Source organism: Hypanus sabinus, chromosome 6, assembly GCF_030144855.1.
Source record: "Hypanus sabinus isolate sHypSab1 chromosome 6, sHypSab1.hap1, whole genome shotgun sequence".
NCBI classification, from domain to species: domain Eukaryota; kingdom Metazoa; phylum Chordata; class Chondrichthyes; order Myliobatiformes; family Dasyatidae; genus Hypanus; species Hypanus sabinus.
The window spans coordinates 45,252,185-45,274,158 of NC_082711.1; the positions used below are offsets into that span (position 1 = coordinate 45,252,185).

The 21,974-nt window shown below is 39.4% G+C and overlaps 1 protein-coding gene across 1 annotated transcript in view; it reads left to right on the forward strand.

Moving 5' to 3' along the window:
• The first annotated feature begins 3,259 nt into the window (after nt 1-3,259).
• Nucleotides 3,260-21,974, forward strand: part of LOC132394992 (aromatic-L-amino-acid decarboxylase-like) — a 94,574-nt gene continuing 75,859 nt past the window's right edge. Inside the window, exons 1-3 of the mRNA XM_059971325.1 lie at nt 3,260-3,460; nt 3,897-4,010; nt 15,311-15,430. Coding sequence (XP_059827308.1) covers nt 3,260-3,460; nt 3,897-4,010; nt 15,311-15,430 — 435 coding nt within the window. The remainder of the gene's footprint in view (nt 3,461-3,896; nt 4,011-15,310; nt 15,431-21,974) is intronic.

Sequence of the window (21,974 nt, forward strand, 5' to 3'; positions counted from 1 at the left end):
CCACCCCCCCCCACCCCCGTTGTCCCACTCAAGAAGAGGAGATTGCAGTGTTGTCTGTTCAGGCCCATATCAATTGGTGCTGTAAGGTTTCAGAGGACACACGCATGGCCCTTCCGATCAGCCAATCGAAACCAGAGGATTGCTGATTGCCATCGGACTCCAGTGCCTGAGTATCGACCTGGGCAGAAGGTGTGGCTCTTGTCCGGAGATATTCCTCTCAAAATGGATCCTAAGAAACTTGCTCCTCGCTTCCTGGGACCTTTCGAAGTTGAGGTCCACAGCAGTCCGACTTAAGCTACCTAAGTCTGTACACATTCACCCTATTTTTCACGTTTCCCAATTAAAACCAGTTTCCATCAGTCCCTTGTGTCCTCTGACCGAAACCCCTCCACCCACCTGAATCATCAACAACCACCAGCCATACACAATGTAGCGGCTACTGGATACGCACTGTCGGGTCAGGGTCCTCCAATACCTGGTTGACTGGGAAGGGTATGGCCTAGAGGAGCATTCCTGGGTTCCACGCTCCTTCATCCTGGGCTCTCCCCTCATCCAAGACTTCCATCCGGACAATGCTAGAGGTTCCGGTTGAGGAGGGGGTACTGTCATGGTTCCGTCTGGCAATCCCCCATCTCCTTGATTGGGCCTTAATCCCCTCGTCTGATTTCCAATTGTTCCCAGTTCCATTAATACAGCACACCTGGTTTCCATCAGGGAATGCAGGATAAGAACCCTGACATCACAGCAATGGGCTGCCAGTTTGTTGGTCAATTCTAGTGTGTGTAAACCTCATTTCCTGATTCCTTAGGACTATCAATTCTAAGCTCCACACCATTCCCTGGATAATTTACATAAACCTTGTCTCCGTGTAAAGACTCTCCTGGATACCCATTTCACGTTCATGACTGTGCTAGCGCCTCACGACCCTGACTCCATGTCTATGTCCTGCACTTGGGTTTGTCCCCAGCCACACCCTTGCACAGAAAGATCTAATTGAAGCCTGTGGATGGCAGAAGGAAAGTAAGCTAGTATCTATACTGATTCTCAACGTGCTTTTGGAGTAGTTCATGATTTTGAAAACTTGTGGGCAGCTATAGGAGCCCCTATCAATTCGTACAGGAACTTATGAATGTTATACAATTGCCAACAGAAGTGGCTGTATTAAAATATAAAAGCCAGTCCAAAATGACTTTAATAGAAAGCCTTATAAATGTATTCACAGTTGAGATTGCAAAAAAATTGCAGCACAGGAAGGAGTAAAAGAAGTAATAAAATGCCAGAATTAAAAGTACTGTGAACACCGAATGCGTGAATGAAATTATGAAAACAAAGGTGAACTCTATGTCACATATGAACATACAAGATATATTCAATGCTCTAACGAAGAAAAGTGGTTCAGGATGGAGAAAGTTGCGAGGTAAAACATTGACTGAGTGTGGAGATATGGCACTAGTCAGAGACTAATAACTTCAAATATGTTGTTTTTCCTTATCTGACATAGCAGCTACACTCCCTAGGGTGCTCCCTAGGAAAAGATGATTAACAGATTCTACAGATTGTGGTGGAGTCCCAAGTTCAGGGCACAGACTTGATAGATAATTGAAAGATGCATGACAAATCCTGGAGCCACAGTTAAGAGGTCCCTGCCCCAGATGGCCCATTTTTACACTTACAAGTGGACTACATTCTTTACCAAAGTGTCAAGAATACTCAGATGTACTAGTAATAGTGAACAAGTTTTCATGATGGGTGGAAACTACTTCAGCAAAGAAAGCCAATGCCACACACACAACAGATCTCTGATCAAGGATTATTTTCCTACATGGGGGTTGCCAGGTCACATTGACTCTAACCAAGGAATACATTTCACTGGGAAGTGTTTGTCAGGATTTATGTAAACTGATTAACAATGAATGGTCAATAATAGACCAATTCCAATTCCAAATTTGTATTGTCATCAATACAGGTATAAGATAAGATATTTTTGAGGACTTTTCTGGCTCCCACACCAGCAATAGCAACTCAATGCAAACCCCAGTATTATAACATAAGATAAGACTTTATTTATCCGAAAGGAAATTATTGTTGTAAGGTTGCTCAGCCAAAAACATATACTTTAAAGTATAAAATGCAAGCATTGAGTCCAAAAAATATAAAATGTGGATTAAAAAGTAATAGCACAAAATACAGATGTGCTATGAAACCATATAGTTATATACTTAAGGAGGAGGAGTTAGAGTCTCCAAGGCATGGAGAAAGGATCTCCTGTGGCGTTCAGTGGTGCAGCTCAATGGAATCAATCTGTACTAAAGCCAGTCCTCTGTACTTGAATATGTTGCATCAAGTGTCGTGAACTTTTGAGCTGCTTTATCACTTGCAATCAAGTATATTGCTCTAGTATCTCAAACTTAGCAATAATTAATTTTTCCATGACTAAACAATGAAAATATAGCAAATACTAGAAGCAGAAAACTTTGCCTGAAATATTTACTGGGGCAGTCAGTGCTGCAATTCTACCTGAAAGGGAATTGGAAAGTATCCGTAAAGCGGGCAAACTGAAGAAATAAAAATCAGTAAGCAGAGTTGTCGAAATAACGCTGTTTTACTCGGCCGCTTACTTCAAGCTTCCGGATACTGTATAATGGGTAGGAGGGGCTTTATCCTGGTCGTGATTGTTGGAGGAAATTGGCTGGGACAATATTCTGATTTTGCCCTAGGTTACTCATATATATATAAAATAATCATTTCGCCTGGAAGTGCAGAGAACAAAGTACAAGAAAGCGGTGGAGGTAAGCGTTGAGTACAGATCAGTCCACGTTATTGATTCAACAAACTGACAAACGTTTAATTACGGTGCCGTTTGAAATACATAATCCAACAAGTGTGTGCACAATGTGGAACACAGCTAAATGCGATCGGATTATTCTTCATCAGATTTATGAAAAGGCTCACCGCGTTAAGTAAAGCAGGCAGTGTTAAACGGTCACAACAGAAATTGTAATTGGCTCAATGGGAAGCTGGGTCAAATGAATCCGGAATAATATAAACAGTTCTAAGTAATAGAATTGATCTGGGTACTGAAGCAGTTTACATCTGAAAAGAGTCGTTCATTTCGTGATTGTGGTAAAAAAGATAAATATCTATTAGTTTTGATGTGTAGACTTTCTTTCTGATTTGAACAATGCCAAATTTTCCAGGTGTTTACTAAAATGATAATGTTTCTAATGCTCTTTATAGTAGGAACCTGAACGAAAGCGCCATGGATTTCGAGGAATTCCGCGCAAGGGGCAAAGAAATGGTGGATTTTATTACAGATTACCTGAAATCTGTCGAAGAGCGTCCAGTCTACCCAGCGGTGCAGCCCGGTTACCTTCGGCCGCTCATCCCAGACAGCGCTCCCCAGGACCCCGACAGTTACGAGGAAATAATGAAGGATGTCGACAGAGTCATCATGCCGGGGGTAAGAAAATATAACCAACTAATTTATTCCCTGGTTTTAGATAACGCACCGTTTTTCCCTATATGAAATGCTGCAAATACTATATTAAAACAACCAGTTGCTAACGATGTGAGCAAATGGATAGAGAAATGACCACATGAAAAGGGAGCTTGCACGGCAGTGAACAGAAGACAGTGTAGTCGAGATTTTTTGACCACTTGTTTGAATGAAATGTTTGTGGATCGATCGGTTATTGAAACATTGGCGAAATTATCAATGGTTTATTCTTATCTGTCCCTTTCCTTTCCAGTCCTGATGAAGAGTCTCCGGCCAAAATGTCGACTCTTTATTCCCTCCATAGATCCCGCCTGACTTGCTGAGTTCCTCATTAGTGAGTGTTTCTTGTGGCTTGTTTGGTTTCTATTCAATGTGATTACATTGGTGTTTTTTTTTTCAGATCACCCACTGGCAAAGTCCTCATTTTCATGCCTATTTTCCTGGACTCACGTCCTTTCCTAGTCTCCTGGGCGATATGCTGTCTGGAGCCATTGGCTGTGTCGGCTTTTCCTGGGTATGATTCTCCGATGTGTTTATTATATATTATATGTGATTAGTTATGTAAAGATTGCAGACACTGAATGTTGGGGTTCTGAGTCAACTTGTCTGACACAGCGGGAAAGGTGATTAACGTAATTCGACATCTTAAATGCAGCTTTCTGATCTTTTTGAATTTTCCTTTAGAAACAAAAATATTCAAGGTTTCCTCTTTTTGGTGAATGCCTCCTTTGGCATACCACTGACATGATTATGTAACTCCCAGTTGTGAAGAAGCTGTTGGAAGTAAAGCAAACCACAAATCCATCAATCAATCTGACGTTATAAAATGGTTCTTATTTTATTTTTCATTTCAGTTTCTTTATTTTTGAGATGTATTTAAGCATTCCCAATTTTTCTGTTAGAATGCGTCATCGCTCATTTACCTATCCTAAGTTTATCCACTTACTGGTCCTTATAGAAAACAATATTATACCTCCTTTAACAAATGCTTTTTATTCACACAGTCACAGTCTTTTAGTACATTCAGCTACAAGGCTCTGATATAGAAATAACATTAATTGTTTTTCAATCCACCGTGTGATATTATAACTACTCTTGTGTCTTGTTCTCTCATACTCAATTCCGTAATCCATTTGCTAAAATGCACTGCCATTGCACTATCATAAACCCTTGAGTTTTTCATACATGCCCGAATCCCTATCTTAACTTTCCTCTTAGCTTTTACAGGTTTACAGAAGACTTTGCTATTTCCCATTGCCTTGCAATGCTGCTGATGTTGTTAATATGAGAATTAGATGAAGCACCAGCAGTAAAACCCTGGGATAGTCCAAAGGAATTGTAGAAGTGTGAAGCAAATCCAATGCAGAGGATTATTTGACCACATCTAGTTGGGTATGGAGGAAAATAGTTGGTCACAGTGAACTGATTCTAACTAACTGATGTATTTAAGAGTATGTTGGATAGGTATATGATCAGGAGATCATATTTCATATGTCATAGATCAGTGGTAATATTTCAGCTTCTTGACCTTTGCCAGGACTGGAAGGACATAGACATATTTTGACATAAAATCATAAGCTACAGGAAAACATTACATTTCAAAGATATAAGAGTGAGAAAATGAGAGACAGAGAGTTAGTTTGTTGTAGAATAGAAGATGGGAGGTTAAATGATAGGCAAAAGAGGTGATGGTGAGACAAACTTTAGGTGGACAAAAAATCGGAATTATAGCTGTTTTCTGAAATGGTTGGTCCATCTCCAGTCCAGAAACTGTGTACTGCCTGAAGAAATTTTTAGGTGCTTTTCTTCCGTTACTTCTTCTGCTTCAACTGTTTGCTCAATATTCTCTTCATAGGCGCATTGGTATCTGTCTAAACCACTTGCTGTAGAAAAGCATTATTTGCAATCATAATATCATAAGAATTTTTCTGAATTTCTCCCACCAAAATATTTTTGACAATTTTGATTTGATCTCTCCTCATCACCGTTTCAAGAGCCATATACATTTTGAGCTAACCATTTTTATTTAACCTTTCTTTGGTTTATCTGAAATAGCAATCCCCTCTTCTAGCACTTAGTAGCTCTCTCATCAATGGCATCTGCTCTATGGCATCCAAAATATTACACAGAAATTTATTGTCGACTAATTGAACATTATATCTTTACATGACTAAAGCCTATTTATTGAGCATAAATGCTGTTAGTTTTGTGATTTAATACAGTTGGCCCTCCTCATCCGTGAATTCAGCATCCACGAATTCAACCAACCGCGGATCGCAAAAACCCGGAAGTGCTCTTCCAGCACTTGTTGTTCAAGCATGTACAGACTTTTTTTCTGTCATTATTCCCTAAACAATGCAGTATAACAACTATTTTACATAGCATTTACATTATATTAGCTGTTATAAGTAATCTAGAGATGATTTAAAGTATACGGGAGGATGTGCGATGGTTATCATGGATCGGGATAGAAAAAATTGGAAGTTGTCTTACTAAGTAAGTCGGAACAGGTACATCTGGTATTATTAAGCGTCAGTTAATCAAACATGTGCATTCGTATATAGTATATATTTTACCTTTCTATTCATATAAAGCACTGAAGACCGTATGTTTCAGCGCCAGGCTTGGGAAGTTCCCGAGTTCGATCCAGTGACAGATTGCTATCGAGTGCGCTCTCCACCATGCCGGGGTGATGTGGAGGATCAAAAACCCAAAATCCCAAAACCCAATAATTCAACCATTGTGTTGCTTAGTAATAATTGTAGCTTTTATCGGGGCGGGGCCTTTCACATGCTCCATTAAAATTGTTCCGATCGTTGACCAACTGTAACCTAACGCTTTTCTGATGACAGACGACATTTCACCTCTTTCCAATTGCTTTATTATTTCCGTTTTACTTTCAATCGCGATCGTGATTATTTTTGTGAACAGAAACACTGCGGATTCAGAGCTATGCCGGGTCCTAATGCCCACCGCTCTGAGCATGTTAAATAAAGTCTGGGGGTCCAGAACCAGAGGGTTGGTCAGAAGGAGCATGGGGTTAAATGTGTCGAAGGTTTGGGTGATCTTGAGAAGATCATCAAAATTCAGGGTGCAATTAGCCCGATGGAAGTTCAAGGAGTTGGAATAGGTACAGTAGACAGTGTTTTAACCAAAGAGAGGAGGAATGGGCAATGAATTCTATACTTGAATGCGCGTAGTGTCAGAAATAAGACAGGTGAGCTTGAAGCTCAGATGAAAATGGGGAACTACGATATTGTTGGGATAACGGAGACATGGCTGCAAGGGGATCAGGCCTGGGAATTGAGTGTACCAGGGTATACGTGCTATCGTAGAGACAGAAATATGGGAAGAGGGGGTGGGGTGGCCCTGTTGGTGAGGAATGAGATTCAGTCCTTAGCAAGAGGTGACTTGGGAACAGGGGAAGTAGAGTCTGTGTGGATTGAGCTGAGGAACAGTAAGGGTAAAAAGACCCTAATGGGTGTTGTGTACAGGCCCCCAAACAGTAACGTGGATATTGGGTACAAGTTGATTAGGGAGTTAACATTCGCATGTGCTAAAGGTAATGCAGTCGTTATGGGAGATTTCAACATGCAGGTGAACTGGGAGAATCAGGTAGGTGCTGGACCCCAGGATAGGGAGTTTGTGGAGTGTCTAAGGGATGTATTTTTAGAACAGCTTGTGCTTGAGCTAACCAGGAACGAGGCTATTTTGGACTTGGTGATGTGTAATGAACAGGAATTGATAAATGATCTTGAAGTAAAGGAGCCATTAGGAAGTAGTGATCATAACATGATAAGTTTTTATCTACAATTTGAGAGGGATAAGGGCAGATCAGAGGTGTCAGTGTTGCAATTAAATAAAGGAGACTACAGAGCCATGAGGGAAGAGCTGGCCAAAGTTAAATGGGCGGATGCCCTGGCAGGAAAGACAGTGGATCAGCAGTGGCAGATATTCTTGGGTATAATACAAAAGATGCAAAAGCAGTTCATTCCAATGAGAATGAAGGATTCAAAGAGGGGGAAGGGGCCACAGTGGTTGACAAAGGAAGTCAGAGATTGTATAGCATTAAAGAAAAAGAAGTATGACAGGGCTAAGATGAATGGGAATACAGATGATTGGGAAAGTTTTAAGGAACAGCAGATCTTAACTAAAAAAGCAATATGGAGAGAAAAAATCAGGTATGAGCTCAGTCTAGCCAGGAATATAAAAGGGGATAGCAAAAGGTTTTTTAGCTATGTGAAGAGAAAGAAGATAGTTAAGAACAATGTTGGCCCCTTGAAGAATGAATTGGGAGAAATTGTTATGGGAAACAGGGAAATGGCAAGAGAATTTAATGCGTACTTTAGATCTGTCTTCACCAGGGAGGACACAAGCAATCTCCCAGCTGTATGGATGGGCCAGGGTCATAAGATATCAGAGGAATTGAGACAGATTGACATTAGGAAAGAAACTGTGATGAGTAGACTGGTAGGACTGAAGGCTAATAAATCCCTGGGTCCAGATCGTCTGCATCCGAGGGTTCTAAAAGAGGTTGCTCAGGAAATTGCGGATGTATTGGTAATCATTTTCCAATGTTCCTTAGATTCAGGATCAGTTCCTGAAGATTGGAGAGTGGCTAATGTTATCCCACTTTTCAAGAAGGGAGGGAAGGAGAAAACGGAGAACTATTGCCCTGTTAGCCTAACGTCAGTCGTGGGGAAGATGCTTGAGTCCATTATTAAGGACGAAATAGTGGCACATCTTGATGGCAGAAATAGGATTAGGCCGAGCCAGCATGGATTTACCAAGGGCAAATCATGCTTGACTAATCTGTTGGAGTTTTTTGAGGGTGTAACAAGGATGTTAGACGAGGGTAATGGATGTTGTGTACCTAGATTTTCAGAAGGCATTCGATAAGGTGCCACATAGGAGATTGGTGAGTAAAATCAGAGCTCATGGCATTGAGGGCAGGGTTTCAACATGGATAGAAAACTGGTTGGCAGATAGAAAGCAAAGGGTAGCAGTGAATGGGTGTTTCTCGGACTGGCTGGAGTGACTAGTGGGGTACCACAGGGCTCCGTATTGGGACCACAGCTCTTTACGATTTATGTCAATGATTTAGATGAGGGCATTGAAAACTATATCAGCAAGTTTGCTGACGATCTAAACTGGGTGGCAGTGTGACATGCGAAGAGGACGTTAGGAGAATACAGGGAGACTTGGATAGGCTGGGTGAGTGGGCAGATACTTGGCAGATGTCATTCAATGTGAATAAATGTGAAGTTATCCACTTTGGAAGCAGGAACAAGAGGGCAGAGTATTGTCTGAACGGTGTAGAGTTAGGTAAGGGAGAAATGCAAAGAGACCTAGGAGTCCTAGTTCACCAGTCAATGAAGGTGAATGAGCAAGTGCAACAGGCAGTGAAGAGGGCAAATGGAATGTTGGCCTTTGTTACAAGGGGAATTGAGTACAAGAGCAAGGATGTCCTTTTGCATTTGTACAGGGCCCTGGTGAGACCAAACCTGGAATATTGTGTACAGTTTTGGTCTCCAGGTTTAAGGAAGGACATTCTGGCAATTGAGGAAGTGCAGCGTAGATTCACTAGGTTGATTCCTGAGATGGCAGGGCTGTCTTACGCAGAGAGATTGGAGAGATTGGGCTTGTACACGCTGGAATTGAGGAGATTGAGAGGGGATCTGATTGAAACGTTTAAGATAATTAAAGGATTTGATAGTATTGAGGCAGGAAATATGTTCCAGATGTTGGGAGAGTCCAGTACCAGAGGGCATGGACTGAGAATAAGAGGTCAGTTATTTAAAACAGAGTTGAGGAAGAGCTTCTTCTCCCAGAGAGTTGTGGAGGTGTGGAATGCACTGCCTCGGAAGACGGTGAAGGCCAATTCTCTGGATGCTTTCAAGAAGGAGCTAGATAGTTATCTGATGGATAGGGGAATCAAGGGATATGGGGACAAGGCAGGGACTGGGTATTGATAGTGAATGATCAGCCATGATCTCAGAATGGCGGTGCAGACTCGAGGGGCCGAATGGTCTACTTCTGCACCTATTGTCTATTGTCTATTGTCTATTGTTCCCTTGGGTCCTAAAGACCACAGCACTGATTCAGGTTAAATAAGGGACTTGAGCATCCGCGATTTTTGTTATCCACGGGGGGCTCGGAACCAATCCCCCGTGGATAAGGAGGGCCGACTGTATGCATTTGATGTCCTATGTCTCAATGTTCACCCATGAACTTTGCCATTTTTCCAATCAGCTTTTGCTCCCATTTTTCTTCTCAACATATGTTATCTCCCAGATGAAAATGGTAACTTCTAGCTAAATGCATATTCAACTAACATGTCTTAAGTGTTCCTGCAACCTGTAACAATTAACTCCACCAATTTTCAAAACTCAATATTGTCTCATAATTGAGAGTGAAATTATGGGCCACCCTATCAGGTCTCAACATTTCGGTGCACTGGGATTATAACTGCGAATGGTCGCTCATGTATTTACAAAAAAGTAACATAACAATTAAGTTTTAAATTTAAATAACATATTTTCTTCACACTACAACATTGATTTTAATAGTGTATCCTCTGTTTTTCTAACAAATCCCAAGAAGGACAATGTGTCAAATAACATTCGTAAATCTCTAGGTGCTGCATGTACTATACTCATGTTATCAATCCAATTACCTCATCAAACAAAATCACTTAAATCACTTAAATTTATTGAACATTGCCTTACCAGTATTGAGCCCACACTTATTTAACTTTTGCATTTCTAATTAATTTTATTTCGAGTTTTCTGAGTCAATGTTAGACAAGTACACTCAATGGCCACTTTATTAGCTACACCTGTTCATTAATACAATTATCTAAGCAAGCAAGCATGTGGCAGCAACTCAATACATAGAAGCATACAGACATGTATGCTTTTCAGACCAAACAGAATGGGGAAGAAATGTGAGCTAATTGACATTGAGCATGGAATGACTGTTAGGGTGATGCCAAATAGGGTGATATAAGATCCCAGAAATCTCCTGGAATTTTCATGCACAGCGTTCTCTAGAGTTTCCAAAGAATCATGCAAGAAACAAGAAATAACATTCAGCGAGCAGTGGCTCTGAAGCTGAAAGCAGCTTAGTAATGAGAGAGATCAGAGGAGAATGGCCAAATGTTTCAAGCTAACAGGAAGATGGCGGTTACTCAAGTAACCACATGTTAAAAGAGTGGTGTGCAGAAGAACACCTCTAAACATGCACAACACATTGAACCTGGAAGTGGATGGGCTAGGGTGACAGAAGACCATGGACGTACACTCAGTGGCAACTTTATTAGGTACAAGAGGTATTTAATAATGTGGCCGTTGACTGTAGCTCCATATTAGAAATATTCAGCTTTCTGGCCTTTCCTTGTTTAGTGTTACTTATTACAGAATGATGCTTTAATTAAAATTAGGAAAATGAGTCTGATTTTTACCAACTCCCTTCAAAATTTGCTAGTTAGTTAGTTCTGCTTTTTTTTAACAGATCCAATTAATTTCCTACAGTTATTTCTGGCATTTATTTCTAACATACTGTATATTTTATTCATTGTCAAGACTACTATAGATTATTATATACTACTACTACTATATACTACTATATACATTTCTGCTATAATTTACCTTATCTACAAAGGGAACAACAGCTATTATTGCTTACAGCTGCTTTGAAGTGGGATGGACGCATATGCAGTTGAATAGAGCCAATCATTTACTGCCATTCAGAATAAAACATATAAAAAATGCTACCTCATGGTGACTTGCAGCCAAATGACCATGATTTGCACAGCACAATATGTTAATAGAGATGTCATGACAATGAGATTGTTGATATGATGAAGGGACACCAAAAATCACATCTGCCAATCACACACAATTTTCCATTTAGTTAAACAAACATAGTTTATATTTGCTGTGCCTTAGTCACTGAGGCAGCTGTGCAGCACATTTTATTCAGGACATTTCTTAGTTGTCTCATGAACTGAATTAAATTTTTAAAAATCCTAAAAGAGATATGATGTGCCTGCAGCTTTATCCTTTGGAAATCTCTATTTCTTGATAAATTATACTTGACATTGGGTGAGGTACATTCTTTGTATTCTGCCGGCAGTTGGTCTCAGGATATTTACTAGTCAATGCAGTAATAAACTGAGTAGATTAGAATACAAAGAAAATAAACAGGGAGCAACACAGATTATGGAAAGTAGCTGAAGTACAACCTGTTAACCTCCTAATATCTGTATCTTAGTAAACCTTCAGATACAGTTTTTGACAGTGATTGTTGGTAGAAACTGGGCTTGAATAAACTAATCAACTAGCCCAACATCAGTATCTTTCCTAGAAATGGAGATTTCTCTGTTCATATAAAGAGTACCAATGGGAGGGATCACATAAACTTGAATTCCAAAGTGTTGAAGAACTATAAATGAAACTATTTTAAGAATTTTACTGGAACAAATTATTGGAACACAACTTCCACATAACCCAATACTATTTTTACTAGGTGATATTGAAGGGATAAAACCGAAACCCAAATTGAATAAGTATCAGAAAGAATTCATAAAAATTGCATTGGCAGTAGCCAGAAAGGCTATTGCAGTTACTTGGAAATCGGATTCATACTTAAGTATAGACCATTGGAAGAACAAAATCTTATAACCATATAATCATATAACAATCACAGCACGGAAACAGGTCATCTTGGCCCTCCTAGTCCGTGCCGAACCCTTAATCTCACCTAGTCCCACCTACCCGCACTCAGCCCATAACCCTCCACTCCTTTCCTGTCCATATACCTATCCAATTTTACCTTAAATGACACAACTGAACTGGCCTCTACTACTTCTACAGGAAGCTCATTCCACACAGCTATCACTCTTTGAGTAAAGAAATACCCTCTCATGTTTCCCTTAAACTTCTGCCCCCTAATTCTCAAATCATGTCCTCTAGTTTGAATCTCCCCTACTCTCAATGGAAACAGCCTGTTCACGGTAACTCTATCTATCCCTCTCAAAATTTTAAATACCTCGATCAAATCCCCCCTCAACCTTCTACGCTCCAATGAATAGAGACCTAACTTGTTCAACCTTTCTCTGTAACTTAATTGCTGAAACCCAGGTAACATCCTAGTAAATCGTCTCTGCACTCTCTCTAATTTATTGATATCTTTCCTATAATTCGGTGACCAGAACTGCACACAATATTCCAAATTTGGCCTTACCAATGCCTTGTACAACTTTAGCATTACATCCCAACTTCTGTACTCAATGCTTTGATTTATAAAGGCCAGCTTTCCAAAAGCCCTCTTCACCACCCTATCTACATGAGACTCCAGCTGTATCTTCAGCTTCAGCTGTATTCCACTTGAAAAAAATTACTTATAATTTAAGAGATAAATATGAAACATTTCTGAAAATTTGGCGCCCTTATTTTGCAAAAGACAGGATTAAGTATATAGATGCTCTGAAGATAAAATTATTGGTTATTTGAGGAAATAAATAAAGATATATACTGAAGTTTTTATGAATGCCATGGAGCATGTGGGGATCTTTCGATATCCAGGCATTCTTTCTTTCTTTCTTTCTTCTTCTCTTTCTTTTTCCTTCTTTCTATAGGGATATGTTATGGGGGAGGGGGTTAAGGGGAGGAGGGAAGGGTTGATAACTGTTTTTTTTCTTCTTCTGTAACCATCGAAAACTCAATTAATTTTTTTTTAATGAAACTATTAATCTCTGATTTCTGTTTCATGTAAGTAGCAGTTTAGAATCTATTCAGGGGACAGAGATCAACTATTATCTGCCTCTATTCCAGGATCTATTCCAGGATCTGGGGTTACCAAGGGCTTTCAGCTGGCTTTCCATTGTTAGGATTCCCTCTTTTTAATTGAAAGTGGAAAATGCACTGCATATGTTTTCCTGTTCTGTATTTGCAACTTTTCTGTTTATGTTCTCATTCTTAACTGCTTTCATTTATTCATTGACCAGATAATCTTATTTACAGCTTATCTCCATAGTAATCTTGGCTGTACCCCATCAGAGGCAACTTTCAACCCAAGCCTCCCTGCAGCTTAACAGACTTCTTTTGTCTCCTTCCCAGTTCTGGTAAAGGTGAAATGTTAACTCACTTTCTCTTCCCAAACTGACCTATTGAATATTTCCTTCATGATCTGTTGTATTTTAGATTTCCATCATCTGTGTTTATTTTTATGTGCATGATATTCTGGAATGAAAGAACTACTTTTCTCTTTAGATTATTATATTTCTGCCATTATTTAGTGACAAGTACTACAGGTGCTTTCATTGGCAAAGTTTGATATATCAAACATCAAGTAGTGACACTCATTACTAAAAAGGCATAGTTTTGAATTCATGACAGGAAGCAAAGGATTTTTTTTTTTGCATCCACTATTCTCATTGAGCAAGTAGAAGAGGGCTGGGGAAGAAAAGGTTCATAAATCACACTCCAGTAAGTGCAAGTTTACTGCATTTGATGAAGAGAGGAACTCACCTCTGTCTGGAAAATAAACCCCATGGATGAGGCTAGGAGACTCAAACCAACCCTCAATCCTATTTAATTTCACTTGTTCCATTCTTGCTCATTTATCCATGAACTGTATCTCTTTCCTTTTATTATATTTTCCACTTTCTGTTCCACTCTTCACTCCTCACCCATCTTCTCGTCTTTTGTCTCATATTTCCTGTCTTCCTTTCCATCTGCTATTCCCAACTTCCCCAGAAAGTTAAAAACGAAAATGTGAAGTGACTTTTTTGTGCAGTTTTTTAATGAACAGGGTGAGCAGGATCAGCAGTGGTAAGAGTAGGCACAGTTAGAATTTAGACTCATTACAGTACCGAATGTCATATTTCTGGCATTAGTCTCCCCACCACCATCCTCTAACCTGACAAATGTGTGTTTTGACTGCTGGATGTAATGTGATAGGGATTAACAAGTAAATGTAAAATTTCAACTTGGCTCAGCACTTTGGAGAGACAATGTACAACCTAGTTTAATATTAGAGTGCTCTCTTCCACAGGATCTTATAGGTCCAGCTGAATTACTTGATTATTAGGGACCTTTTCCTTGGGATTTGAGATTTTGCCAATGCTTATAGAAGCAGCCTTTCCTGAAGATTTGTTCTTCTGCACTGTCAACAGCGCCTTTGTTCATGAAGTCACATAGCACCTTTGTGAAGATACTATATAATGACACTTCTCTGTTAACAGCAGTTCAAATAATGACCAGACTAAAATCTATTTCAAGGACCTTTCTGGCTGCTACTCCCACACCAGCAATATCAATTCATTGCAAATCTCAGTATTATGACATAAGATAAAATTTTATTTATCCTGAAGGAAATTATTGTTGCAAGGTTGGTCAGTCAGAAATATATACTTTGAAATACAAAGATATGAAATATTGAGGTATGAAAAAGAATACAAAATGGGGATTAAAAAGTAATAGTGCAAAATACAGATGTGCAATGAAACCATATACATATATACTTAAGGAGGAAGAGCTGCAGAGTCATACAGTCACAGAGAGAAAGGATCTCTTGTGGTGCACTTTGGTTATTAAAAGTGCTCCTCTGTTTATCCAGTATGTCACAGAGGGTATGAGGGGGATTATCCATAATGCTCCATAGCCTTTGCAGTATGCTCCTCTCATACACCACCTTATGAGTGCTTTTGCTTACTTGATGTTCCTTATTAAAAATTTATTTTACTTTGTCATTAGGATGCCTTAAATTTAAGATCATTAGAGATATCTTAAACTCCTGCTTTACCCTTAGGTTGCAAGCCCTGCGTGTACGGAATTGGAGATGGTGATGCTTGACTGGCTGGGGAAGATGCTGAACCTGCCTGACGAGTTTCTATTTGGGACTGGGAATGGAGGCGGTGGAGTGATACAGGCAAGAACAATTTGAATAAAAGACCAAAGTGAATTCTGTTTTATTAGAATTGCTCAAAATGTGCTGGAAAAGCAGTAATGGATTAATTGAGTGTGTATCGTTTGTGTGTGCACTTTTTTTAAAAAAAGACTGATGTTTGGCAAAGAGTAGCTCATGGCATGAATTGTGAATTGTAATAAATTGCTGGAGGAATCTGCCAATAGCAGAGATAGAAGCTGATCATCTATGTTAGTGACAAAAACACAAATAAATTTATCACCACAAATATTTAGAACCTCTGATTCATGTTGTAAGGATCTAGCAACTCAACCAGATAAAATGAGGGGTCAAAGGAATTATAAATCAATTAGCCTAATTTCTGTTATCCAGAGATTTGAGATTTTATAATTAAAGAATATAGAACACCTGGAAATTTTCAGCTGATGAGAGAGATCAGACATAGACTGCTTCACAGAAGTGGGACATTTGAGGCATTCACATATGAGTGTACAGATGCAGAAATCCTAACTGGTCTGACTGCTTTTAGATGACAGTGTAATAATGCTACATCTGGAGTCCCAGCAACTGAGTACAAAGCTGGAGGAATACTCCACCCAGTGCTTGCACTGACCAACCTGCTTGAGCCATCTGAAGTAGATGGAGTATTCAGCCTTCAATCCTTTGTTCACATAAGTGAGTATTACAACCTGGGATTTTGATCAATTTAACTGGGAATTTTTATTTGTGAATCATGTGCTCCTTTCTTCACAGTAGAGCCCAAAAAACAGGACACATTGTAAAGCATGAAAAACTAAAAATTCAAAACTTAAGTGTCATCAGTTCACAAGTATTCATCCAGCTTGGCTCAGTACTTGGTTGAACCATTTCCCACAGGTGTTACAGCCAGTAGTCTTTTTCAGTAAGTCTCTATTTGCTTTGCACAATATGATAGAGCATGAGTTGTCCACTCCTCCATGCAAAATTACTCAACCTGTCCTAGGTTAGATGGACAGTAATCTTTTCGCCACACATATCACTTAGTGTTGAGGCCAAAAAATTCCACTTTAGTCTCATTTGGCCACATGACCTTCTTTCATATTTTTATTGTATCTTCTGAGTGACCCTTTGCAAAGTCTTTATGGGCAAGGATTATGTTTTATTTAGTGGTACATGTGACATAAATCTAATACTGCACATCAGCCAGGCAACACCATGGAGATAGCGACGTGCCATGTGGAGTGTTTTTCAGCAGCAGGGAGTGGAAATCTGGTCAGGATTGATGGCAAGATGAATGCTGCTAAATACAGTGAGATCTGGATAAAAACATGCTGGCCTCTGCCAGAAAACTTAAACTGGCGAGGAAGTTAGTCTTTCAGCAGGACAACAACTGCCAGAACAACCATGGCTTCAAATGAAGAAATTTGATGTCCTTGAGTGGCTCAGTCAGAGTCCTGACCTTAACCCAATTGAACATCTCTGGTAAGACCTTAAGATTGCTGTCCACAGCCTGGCACAGCTTGAGCAATTTTGCAAGGAAGAATGTGGAACTCTTGCTCTATCACGTTGTGCAAAGCTATTAGAGACTTATCCAAAAAAGACTACAGGCCGTAATAACTGCGGGAAGTGGTTCAACCAAGTACTTGGTAAAGGGAGATGAATACTTTGAACTGCTGACACTTCACTTTTTGAATTTTTAGTTTTCCATGCTTTCCAATTTTCCCCGTATTTTGGGCTCTACTATGAAAAAAAGATGTGATTCACAAATAAAAATTCTCAGTTAAATCAATCAAAATATTTAGTTGTAATAGTCACTTATATGAACAAAGGGATGGGGACTGAATACTTTTACAAGGTACAGGGAATACTCTACTATTCATCACCATGTAAAAGAGTGGCTCTGAGGAATTAGAGTGAGTATTTTTAGATTATTTTTAATTGTTTGATTTTATTTGAATATTTGTAAATGATTCCATTTGTCTTTTTGTGAAATTTCTTTTGTGATTTTTTTTGTTTCTTTTGGAATAATTATATTTGAGAATGTCAGGAGCAGAAACATTTTATTAGCTGTGATAGTCGATTAAGAGAGGGTTGGCACTTAATTGGCTGTCAAGTATTTTCTCTCTATGGCTTCATAGTAAGGGCTCATTCTGAACTCCCCCTCCCTTACTTTGTGAAGTGGCTGGGACTATGCAATTAAGTTGATGCAGAAGATACGATAATATGAGTGAAACTTAACTGAAATCTAATAACGACAAAACATTTGTTGCACTGAAGAGCTGACCTGTGTGATGAAATTGCTACATGAAGAATAAATGAGAGACTGGTAACCCTGCAATGAGTTCTCCAAAGATTTTCCATTACCTACAAGATTTGTAATTTGCTCAAATGAGAGGAGATCAAGAAGCTTAGCACCATCCAGGACTTTACAGGCTGCCTGATCAGTTATTCCCACTACTACTGGCAACAGGCGACTCCCGCGCAGCCACCTACAACTTGCTCTGCAGTAACTAGCTCGGCTTCTCTAGCACCTAGCACCTTCTCTCTACATCTCACATCTTTAAGAATAAAGTTTGTCGTCATGTTGGATTTGATTCACCTCCAAGCCCTATTAGCATGGAAATATAGCATGTCCTTTATCAATGCTGAGCCAACACCAAGTAACTTCCTACCTAACAGTACCGTGCATGTTAGCTTGCTTTCTCACAGACAATTAAAGATGGCATAAACATTGCTGAAATTGGAGGTCCTCTCACACTAAACAACAGAGTTTACTATTGTTATCCTGTGGTTATTGCTCTAGACCTAAGAGTCGTTAAGATTGTGATAGCAAGACAACTTAATTTTAAAAAATACTGCAGCATACCAGGATTAGCTTTGCTGCCACTGTTTGAATGAGATTCTTGCTGAAGGGACAGCCACCTCCTTTCATTGTGGACACAAAATAAAACTCTAGCAGAGGAAAGTGATTTAGTAGTTGGGCTCAGACTCATTTTCTCTGATGCTATTAGTTTGATTTCAGATAAGTTTCGAGACAATGCCAGGCCTCTCGTTTTATATGTATTGAGGAGTCTGTTGTAATTTCCTGTGAGTCATTCATGGTTAAAGTAAACTTAGACAGTGGTAATAATATTGATTCAAACAGATGATAGACACTTTCAGGTAGGGGATGCAATAACTTCAAAAGCAGTTATCTTTATTTTGATTAAAAATAGCTCAAATATCACAGCTAGTGGAACATCTGCTTCATTATTTGATGCTTATCATTTGCAAATGTCATTCTCTTTTCAAGAAGTTGTGGTTACTTGAAATTTCGGTTTGCACATAATTATTAATTGTTTGTGATAGAAAGAAACCTTTCAAATTAATTGGAATCTGTGGAGCTGTTACTGATAAAAAATTCCTGTGAGGGAGGAAATCGCAGGCAGCATAATAGCGGACAACAGAAATCCATTTTTGTTTTTAGATGTAATTTTGATGTTGGCAAAACGTGTGCTTGAATGTAATTTTGCCATCTATTGTGTTTGTCACCCAGCAGTGAGCAAATTACAGATACATTTCAGCAGGCGTTTGAAAAAGACACAAATTGGAAAGAAAATGCATCAATCGATTTTTGATGTGAGAGAATGTGCGTCATTTGAACCACATTTCTTCCCTGTTTTGTTTGTTTCACCATTGCAACAGTTGTCTGTACTCTGTCAGCAATGGAGAAAAACGTATCATAGCAACTTATTATGAGTTTCCCCTCTGAGAATTGTACTGAAAAGCAGAGTGCTCTTTGATATACAATGAGAAATAAATCACTAAGAGGGCAGAAATTGTAATGACTCATGGAGAGTGAGTACCTCACCACATACAGATCTGAGTCAGAAGGGCTCCTTCTTTTAGTCCAAATTTTGCAACTGTTGACCATGAATAAGGAAGTTCAAGCAACGCAGGCCTGAAATTTCTTTGTAAGTACAGGTCATCCATCCAAGATTACAAAGTATTTCACCTGGAAGGATTTTAACAAAACCCTTGATTTTGTTTGAGTTTGAAATTTGATCACAGAAAAAGAAATTCGTCAAGCAACTGTTTTAAACAAAGGAGCACAAGAAAATAGGAGCAGGAATAGGTTATCTGGTACCTCAAGCTGCCCTTGTCATTCAGTATGATCAGAGCTGATATGGGTTAGCTTCAGCTTCTCTTCTATGTTCAGTAATTGTAATAATCTGCCCTTTGATTCTTATTATTAATGTGCACGACTATATAATTTCCCATATTAAGCTCTATTTGCCAAGTTTATACCCAGTCTATCTACCTATATGCCTTTGCAGAATCACAACATCCTCTTCACAATGTGCCTTTCAGACTATTGTGTCATCGGCAAACTTGGATACCTTATATTCTGCTCCTTCCTGCAGACTCTCCATATAAATAGTTAATCATTGAAGATCAAGAGCTAATCGCTGGGATACCCTACTAGTTGTATCCTTCTTGCTATTTCCCGTTATTGACTCTAGCATCTTGCCGACAATAGAGGTTAAACCAAGTAGCCTACAATTATCCCCCACCATTTGTCTTTTTCCCAACTTGAATAAGGGAGTCCAATTTGATGCCTTCCAATCCTCTGAAACCCTCCCAGAATTTGGTGAGATTTGTAAATCTCAATGGTAGAAATTCAAAAGAAAGTTCAAAGCTGGATAGAAATATTTAAAATAAAAATGTGACTCTAAATTCAAATAATATTTCCCTGCCTTTAATAACTTTACCATGTTTATCTTGTTCCCTCTCAAGTGCTTTGATTCTGCTTTAGAAAACTGACAACTCAAGCATATTCCACGAACTGAGTATGAAAAATTCTGTTTAAATCCTGTGCAGTAGCCCCTCAACGTCACCTTCCACACCAGACAGTGGTGCAGCCAGTTAGAGTGCTCTCCACAGTACATCTGTAGAAATGTGCAAGTGTCTTTGCTGACATTCCAAATCTCTTCAAACTCCAAATGAAATATAGCCCCTGCCATGCTTTCTTTGTAACTGCATCAATATGTTAGCCCAGGATAGATCACATTTAATAGAGTTAACCTCACCATTTTTCAGTTAATTCTGAAAAATCGCTGCTTTCATGTTTTCTGATTATGAATTTAATTAAGGTCATGTAAAAAAATAATTAAATTCATTCTGTGTTCTTTTCCAATTCAGCAGGATGAATTTTTGACAAACAAAGGAGGTACTCCTGTATGCACATGTTGATGACCACAAGAAATAATTTTATTAAATTATTAGAATGCAGAAAGAAAAACAAATGATTACCAAAGTAGTAGTACAGAAAACAAGACGATGCTTATCATCCACCTATGAGTTGATCTGCACAATGCCAGAGGGAAACCACAGATCCAATAATTTTTTAATCTTTCTCTTCTCTCCCTCTCTGTCTCCCTCTGTCTTCCTCTCTCCCCTCTCCTCCCCTCTCCCTCACTACCTCCCCATCCTCTAACCCTCAGCACTACTATTAGTTCAAGTACATTTATGATCACATGATGTATAAATTGTAAACTATGAGATTTTCTTGCTCCCAGCTACCTCAAAGCAAGAAACCATTTAGAGAAAAAAAAGAATAAAAACAAAAATAAAGGGCCAACACTTGTTGCACAAGCGAAAGAAAAAAATACAAATCATGCAAACAGTTGAAGTGAACAACAGCATTCCAAACCAAAAATTGATTTCTCAAATCCTAATGCCCCTCCTCCCCTTCTTACCCCATCCCTGACAATATTTAGTTGTTTGTTTTTCTCTCTCTCTCTGCCCATCAGTCTGCCTGTTCTCCATCTCCCTCTGGTGCTCCCCCCTCCCCCTTTCTTCCTCCCGAGGCCTCCCGTCCCATGATCCTTTCCCTTCTCCAGCTCTGTATCACTTTCGCCAATCACCTTTCCGGCTCTCAGCTTCGCCCCACCCCCTCCGGTCTTCTCCTATCACTTCACATTTTCCCCTCCCCCCACTACTTTCTAATCTCTTAGTATCTCTCCTTTCAGTTAGTCCTGACGAAGGGTCTTGGCCCGAAACGTCGACAGTGCTTCTCCTTATAGATGCTGCCTGGCCTGCATTTTGTGTGTGTTGTTCTCAAACTGAGGTCTTGGCTGCAGTGGATGACCATGACATCTTCTGTGACTTGTCATGGCCTTTGCTCTCCACAAAGCATTATAGTACTGCCTTCCTGGTTGATGAATCATACACATACTGTATATAATATTCAATTAGTGTTCACTTTATCTTCCACTGCTGTAGCCCACCCACTTTAAAGTTTGACATGTTGTGCAAGTCTTCTGCACACTACTGTAGTAACATGTGGTTATTTGAGTTACTGTCACCTTCCAGTCAGCTTGAACCAGTCTGTCCATTCTCTTCTGATCTCCGTCATTAACAATGTGTTCTTGTCCTCGGAACTGCTGCTCACTGAATGTTTCTTGTTTTTCACGCCTTTCTCTGTAAACTCTAGAGACGGTTGTGCCTGAGAATCCTAGGAGTTCAGCAGTTTCTGAGATATTTAAACCCACCCCATCTGGCACCAACAATCCATGATCAAAGTCAC